This window comes from Branchiostoma lanceolatum, chromosome 3 (genome assembly GCF_035083965.1).
Source record: "Branchiostoma lanceolatum isolate klBraLanc5 chromosome 3, klBraLanc5.hap2, whole genome shotgun sequence".
NCBI lineage: Eukaryota > Metazoa > Chordata > Leptocardii > Amphioxiformes > Branchiostomatidae > Branchiostoma > Branchiostoma lanceolatum.
Window position 1 is genome coordinate 19,159,890 of NC_089724.1, and position 8,116 is coordinate 19,168,005.

Below are 8,116 nucleotides of genomic sequence, written 5' to 3' on the forward strand. Positions count from 1 at the left end.
GAAAATCATTTCATGCAATTCAATTCTTGTTATGCTCGTTTGATTACTGTGGAGACAGGAACAGAGGTAATATCCCCCGTGGACTTGGCTTCCTCGCCAAGACACCAGCTCGTAACCGGGGTTGTCAGAGTGACAAATGGCGCCATTCTTCCCCTCCTCCCAGAAGTGGGGACCAGCGATGTATAGTGCAGAGTAAATTGCATTCCCTTTATTTCAAGCCGTGCACAGCACCTCAAATTTTCCAGGCGGGCGCCATCTCGGATGGCAATTTGATCTAATCTTATTTTTGCCCATTCTAATCACATTAAGAGATCCGATAGTCATTCCACTGCCCCAAAAACAGCAATCGATTGCAATTGTGAAGCTTCTTCAGCGGATAATTTGTGATGATGCTTTTTGAAAGTGCGGTGTATCCTCCCAAGACTAAGGAATATTGATAGGGGTGCATGCCTTTATCCCAGCTAATATCTAGGAAGTTGATGACTTGAGCTGTGTATAGAACCCATTATAAAAGGACTTAATATGAATTCTTTTCATCATTTAGATGACAATGACGACAATAATTTCATGTATAACTTCTCTTATCTTTGATTTTCCTTTAAAATCATCCATAAGTTTATATCAAATTTGAACCTTAAACCTCAATTCAACAAACTCATCATTAAGCGTGACATGACTGTATATCTTGAAAGGTTTGCAGTGGTTTCATTTTTGCAATGATCTCTCTACCACACATTTTGCAATGACCTCTCCATCACAAAATTCTGACACCTCAAATGTGCATTGCCAACTGCAAACTTTCCTGCAAAAATGAAGGAATTTACAGCACTATGCATGGAAAGATTTGCATGACTTGATGCCATGGCAATTACAGTAGGGCGGGGCGGGACCTGTACCGCATTATTAGCCATGGTGGGTGATGGATGTGCTGTGTATAAAACAAACTGACAGGACGTGATGCTAAAACAACGTTCATGTCTGACAAGTTTACAGATGTTAGCAATGAGAAATAACATGTACCTGATATATCAATGTGAGTTCAGATTTGGGGCTCCTTTTCACATTCCTAGATATAGATAGAGCATTAGATAGTATTCAGATAACTTCTAACACAACTGAACAGTGTTCCAATAAACCAACATGTATTGCATTGTTTGGTGTTGCACATTTTTGAGCAACTGATCATACACAATTCCAAATCTATGATTAAGGACATACAGTTCTAATGAAGCCATACAATAAGTGGAGGATAAGTCAAATTTAGAACTGACTCTCAACATGTGTTTAGGTGATCGGTATGCCACAAACATGTTACAGATTCACTATGTTCAGCTCAGGCATAGTATTGAAAACAGGGCAGTTGATAAAACTGTTTCAATAGAATTTCTCCACAGACCTTGCTGGAATAGCAATGAGTGACAAGCCTTGATCCCCGAATCGGCATGCCAGTAGAGTAGTGTACATGTATGTTGTAACAACTCTCAAGAACTTGAGATCATGTTCAGATACGGTAGAAATATAACCTTAAAAACATTGCATTATCTGGTGTATTTTCTGTAACAAGTTCTGATGTTCAGTTTACCAAAGTTTATGTCGTTATCTAAAAAGTTGAAGATGTATAGACTAGTCTCACAGACCGATCATTCGATAGATGGATAGGGAAATCAAAATACAAAAAAAAAAGGAAAATGTGATCACTGTACAGACACTCTTTCATTCTTTAAACTGGTAATTTTGATGGAATGTCAGGGTGTACTTGTATATGACCCCATAAGAACAGGTATCTTACTCGTCAGCATAAATTGTTATATTACCCGATTAGGATGTATTGCCTATTGCCCTTCTCCGCCTAACTAACGACCATACTGGTATCACAAAAAAAGGCTTTGCTTGGTGACACCCCATTGAACTCGCCTAGTCACATGACGCATGGGGGTGCTCTGTGGGGAGCCCATTATAGACAACCATGAATTTTCCATGGTGTCTTGTATCCACTGAGTGCCACCAAAGTTCAGCGTGGAACAGAATAGCTGAAGACTTTGACATATCGCAGACGGTGGAGTATAAAAAAGTTTTACATTATAGTGCAATTACTTGCGTCAAGCAATATTCTGCACAGCAGTACACAGACATCTAACAAATGGGTTAATTACATTTTGCAGGAAGAAATCAAATTCGTGAAGATTGTCTGGCAAGCTCAAGCAAAGGAAAATAATTGTAAGGGGAAAGCCATTTTGCCACAATGAATTTTTCACTGCCATAGCATTGTGATGTTTCCTAAGGCGTGCATCTTCAACTAAGACAACTCATTCACAACCTGACAGAATAATTGCAGTAGCAACATCACTCTTTTAGGAGGTTTCTGAACTGTTTTCTTGTTAGGATGACAAAATTGTCACCTTTTAGAGGATAAATTACATGCAGCAATCCTGGTCATTTATATCTAATATCTAGGGGATAACTTGGCTGCCACTTTTTGCTCAGTTCACTACAAGGATTTTATCTGGTAAGAGTCACTGACAAATAAATGTTGTGCGGCAGTCGACTTCCCATTACTTTTCAAAATGAGAAACCACCCATTTTTAATCTTATTTCCTGTGTTAGCACTGCTGGATTAACTGTTGGAAGGGTGTATAGCCGTCATTCCACTCAGCTCTCTGCGGGAGCTCCTTTCTGAGCTGAGGGCTTACAGAACTGATCACATTCCTTGGCATGCATTATTTAGCACCTTGACTTGCCGCACCTGTAATTGCTGTACTTTTTAAATCAGAACCGTCACTTTGAATGAGCATCTTGGAACCCCTTGCTTGGACACCCCCTCCCCACTTTTATCAAAATCCTTCCGATACTAGTATGCGGTCCATGCTTCCTTTGAGTGGAAATTTAGCACAAATCCAATATGAGATCGCAATCACATCCCCACAAGTCATCATGCATTCAGGTGGAAGGCGATAGATGAGAAAGGGAGGCTTTCTGTGAAATTAAAGTCAACACTACATTTGTCACTGTAACAATCTGGGAATCAGGGCCGGGTGTGAAAGGATAGCAATTATTGGGAAAACGCATCTCTCGTTGCAGTCGGAAAACATCATGGCCATCCATCAGGATTGATGGAGAAACGCCTTCTGCGAGACGAAGAAGAGAATGGAGAGGAAGGGAGATTACATGCATGACGGTATATTGAAGCCCCGTAATTGCATGTTTACGGTTGAAGGCTAAACTTGAAAGAGTGTGATCTGTCATATCCGGCAATATTATGCGGCATGCGGTTGTTTCCACCACATTAAGAACCCATTTCGGATTTCCCTTTCATTGAGAGAGAATGCAGGTAAGTGTGGTAATGAAAGAAGGTTTCAAACATGCGGGAGAGGTTCCACCCCGTAAACCCGAGCCTTAATGCGGGTGCGTAACACTCAATGGATTATTGATTGTCGTAAAAAACAAATTTGAAAATTAGTGGTCAGACTAGAAGGCAAATGGATTCTGCATAATTGCTCTTCTATATGCATGCTATTGATCGAGCTGGCAGCAAACAGAATGGGCGATTATTCTAGAGGCTTTTCAGTATAAATATGGCCTTATTCTTAACTCAACTGATCCAGTAAAACTGTATTCCTGACGTGATGTCCATGTGTAAGTAAGGTGATATTAAGTCACAGGTTTTAAGTCTCAAAAGAATATTAGAGTACAATATAATGAGTTTCTCTGACATATTTCGATTCACTAATATCCTTTGCATGGGAAGTTACATGCAGACAAGTCTTTGATACCTGAATGGGTCTTTCCCTGGTGCTGAAAGTTTTGTGTTTGATGCGCCGCTCTTTCCCACACCTTCGAAAAAACTTTTTGAAACTTCTACACCCTTTAAAACCTTTTATACATAGACTAAGGTGACAACTGAAATACATGCAATACTTTGACAGTCAAAATTTGTTCCAAAAAATGTGTAACTGCTTTGGATTTTAAAAACAATATCTAAAAATCTGGATACATTTAGTTTCTCATACTTACAATTTCTGTATACTTCAATGTAAAGGGAAATTTCTACCTACAAATATGCAGTGTTTTTGGTAGTTCTAGATGATCATTCAAGTATAGTAGGCCATAGCAAAATCAAATGAGGACCTACTATAGAAATTGTGCATATATTCATGCATGCATCTGTAACTGTTCTTGGTATGTGGTGGAGCTACCCGCAGCTAAGCTTCAAAAAGACATAAAAAATACAAAGCTTAAGGCTAGGGTCAGCCTCCTTTCTGAATAGCCTCAAAGGAGTTTAACCACTGGTAACATCTAAGAGCCTGGTATCTTTTTTAGGGCAAACGCATACCGGAATCGATTCCGCCATCATAGGCAACCCAGTCATGCACTATTACAATTCCCCGGCTGTATCTTAGATCCTAGCCTGGGAACCTGCATTTATCAAATCCTACCCAGCCAACCAGCCGTCCACACAGCCACTAACGCCTAATTGGTATTCTGCCCACGACAAGATTCATGGTCATCCCGGAGGTGGGTACCGGGTGCCAAACAGATGCCCCTTCCTGCCGGTGAGCCGGCCAGCAGATAATAATAAAGCTCAGTAGAATTTTGATTGCCAATTTGACCCAGTAGCACGGATCAAGACCAGATAGTAGCCCTAAGCCCCCGGTTCATGACGTCTGGCTCCTGGTAAGCCTCCCCTCCATCATCAATACAGGACGGAATTAAAGGACCCGTAAGTATGATATATGGACATGTCACAGGCAAAGTACCACCTTCCTGCAAGGCAAGAGAACTTCCCGATGAGAACAAAGCGGAAAAGTATTTGACCACGCATTGAACGCCACTGCCACTGGAAATTAATCACAGCTCTTACAGAAAATGTCTCCAGCAAATGGATTGCCCTATTATCGGACCTTTTGGTTGTGATATGCTCATCCTGATGCATAATGCAGGGTGCGGTGATATCAGAATGTAAATAGCGTTCAAAGGATATTTGTCAATGTTCCCGGGGTAGATAGTTAGGATAGGAATTACTGTGATGAATAGCAGGGTTGCTGGCAATTTCACCTCTGTCGTTGTATGATGATATAACCTGCCCATTTCCAGCGACAGCGCAACCTGATTGGGTACGGTGTCTGAATACAGGATATGACCAGATAATGTGAAATTCTCAAGATGAACACACTTTGTGATCTCTGGCAAAAAAATAATCCACACATACAATTTCTAACATACAACTGTAATATCTATTAAAAAAACATTCAGTTTTACATCACCATATTCACTGATAGCTGAGCTTTAATAATTAGTAAATCATTTCATCATTAAATATAAAGATGTCTACATCCTTTTCAACTCTGTCCATAATACAATAACTTACAATAATAGATAACATACGAAGAGCATCATACCATCAGTCCTACCTGCATGGGTGGAGGTGGCATCCCTGGGGGAGGCATCCCGCCCGGAGGTGGTGGCATGGGGGGGAAGTTGGGATCGAACGGCGGCCGTAAATATCTCCCGGGAGGACCGGGCGGAGGGGGTGGCCCTCTCATCATGGACATGGGGCCTCTCAAGGGAGGGGGTCCTCGCACCAGGGGCAGGCCGGGTCCAGGGGGGCCTCGAAATCTGGGCGGGGGCATCCGGTTCAGAGGCGGCCTAAAACAAATGGAACAGTGTGCTTTTTGAAATGAGAGTTATCATTGATACCAATCATTCTGTAGTAAAGATTACATCAATACAAGGCACAAAATGAGTACATTTCCGTTTCTATCTCCAGAACTTACATTAAAAAGTGCTACAATATTTCTCCCACTTAACATCCATATCCTTTATGTACATGTAAATGTACAGTATACATGTATGTACATGTATCTGTATCTGTATCTGTCAATTAAACTGCTAGTAGTACTACAAGTCTCACTGTCACAGTGGACTTTTAATGGCTTACGGTTATAATTACACAAGCTGCAATAATACATTAACAGGGAAGTCTCCATCTCCCGAATTTCGTTCCCCCAAAAGTCTAGTATGAAAATACTTTGAGTAAAATCAAGTCTGACATAATAGCCCCTGGTAAAAACAAACGGTGGAACAGATTACCAAAAATAACATTCAATCACCTTTTTTTTCCAAAAGAAACCATAAGTCAAACACAGCAGTGTTACTGAATAACCAACCTTCCCTCATCTACCTTACGCAATTGCCTAATGGGTGCCAAAAGGCTACCCGAGGAGGGAGAGAAACCATTAACAACTATGTGATCATCGTGACTCCCAGTAACAATAACTAACATGTGAATTAGTACAAAACAAGAGATAATCATTTTGACAAAGGACAATGGACTGATAATGATATAGTGGTAATGGGTCTATGATCATCCTTGCCAGTTCATTTCTATATCTCAAACATCTCTTTCCAAATGGAGAGATATCCCCAGCCCCCGCATCAAAGCATCATGCCCTTCACATTTCACAGATATCTTCTGCCCTTTCACCAAAAGATAAGCGAGGGTGCCCATTCTACCATCAAATTCATTTCCATGCCGAGAAGCCCATTGATTGTACTTTCATCCTTCAGTGCAACGGCTGCCAAAATCAATCCCTTGTCCATTTGCCTTTAGTGTCTTCCTATTACATGATACACACAAAATTGATGCCATGAAAAAACTTGCGATTGGACAAGAATATCATACGTGTTTTAAGAATAGGACAGGGTTGATAAACTCAGGAATACAACCGGAAAGCCGAAGATGCTATTTAAACCAAATAGTCACTTCACAAAATGTACATGTTGTAACATACCGCAACCATACAGAACAATAGCCATTATATGATCCTACACAGGCAATGACAACAATGCTACTTTATCGTATCAAGTCCACAGAATGAGGACAGGCAGCCCTTCCTTTACACAAGCATTATCCAAAAGGCTAAAGCTATCACTACATTATCTACTTTCCAACGAAGGTCCAAGATATCACATGCCAAAACCACATGCCACAACTACAGGAACCAAAATCAACATCTACCGCTCAATTTGACAAAAAGTGATAATACTTCCCACCTTGCCCATAGGTATTGCTTAGACCTGAAATTCAGGATAGAAGCAATCAAAACATCAAACATTGCTGCTGGAAAAATTCCTCGCTGCTCCTTTGTCCCCAGCATTTAAGAGTCCCCTGCCAGGTATGTCCAATATGCAACAGAAAATATGTGGAGGTCTTCCAGCCCGTTCAGAGCTTGCAGCATCAGTGGCGGCAAGCCTTAACAGAGCAGAATCGGCTATAAGCCCACTGAAGCATGGTTTATGAAGACGGTGCCGCCGGAGTCTCCACGCAGCTCTCAGCCATTTAATAATTCATAATTATAGATGCTCCACGCTTAATTTGATATTCAAAAGCTTACGCTCGCATTGGACGTACTTAGCAAGGTTATGTTTCGAGATAATGGATTATTGATTGGAGGGCTACCCAGCGGCATGAGGCTGGCCATTGGTGGTGGGCAGTGTGATTAGACTGCATAAGTTGGGCATGCCGTGATAAACGCCCTTGGTGAGGTAACATCACGCCCCAAACGACAATATCTTGACTATGGCGACACGATTTGAAATATAATGAGGTGGGAGGCAAAGTCAACGTGGGTGGGGAATATTGGCAATCAAACAAGGCTTCATAATGTCACTCGGGTTACGCACGGGGAAATGGCCAATTTGTGCAGGTGATAACTGACGTGATGAGGTACATACTCGGCATTAGCTCGCCCCTATGGGCAAGGGAGAAACAAGTGAGTATTTTCAATCAATCGTGCACAACTACGGGAAGCCGCCATCTTGAACTCGTGACCAACATAATAGATGTTCGGTTACAAAAATTGGGCGATAGGCGTACCTGAGTCCCCGCGGACCCCCCATCGTAGGCCCTCTGGGTCTCTGAGATGGCTCCTGTGGTGGTACATCAGGTCTAGATTCCGGAGGAACCTCCGTTTGCTGCGTATTTTGCGTGGCTTCACCTTCCTTAGCTTGCTCTCCCGCCATGATGAATCTCGCCAAATCTCGCCCTTGGCGAGATAACCCGAGACTTACAGTAACACAAGCACATCATTCAGAACAAAACTATGTTTCTAACAAAAAT

The 8,116-nt window shown here is 41.7% G+C and overlaps 1 protein-coding gene across 6 annotated transcripts in view; it reads right to left on the bottom strand.

Annotated features, from left to right (window-relative positions):
• Positions 1–8,053, bottom strand: part of LOC136430841 (transcription elongation regulator 1-like) — a 52,103-nt gene extending 44,050 nt beyond the window's left edge. For 3 of the 6 annotated variants that reach the window (XM_066421876.1, XM_066421874.1, XM_066421872.1), the window contains exons 1-2: positions 7,874–8,053; positions 5,397–5,643 (exon numbers count right to left, since the gene is read on the bottom strand). In XM_066421876.1, coding sequence (XP_066277973.1) covers positions 5,397–5,643; positions 7,874–8,019 — 393 coding nt within the window. In that variant the 5' untranslated portion in view covers positions 8,020–8,053. Of the gene's footprint in view, positions 1–5,396; positions 5,644–7,050; positions 7,275–7,873 lie in introns of those variants that run through there. The other 3 variants (XM_066421877.1, XM_066421873.1, XM_066421875.1) reach the window with 2 other exon arrangements.
• Positions 8,054–8,116: the final 63 nt, after the last annotated feature.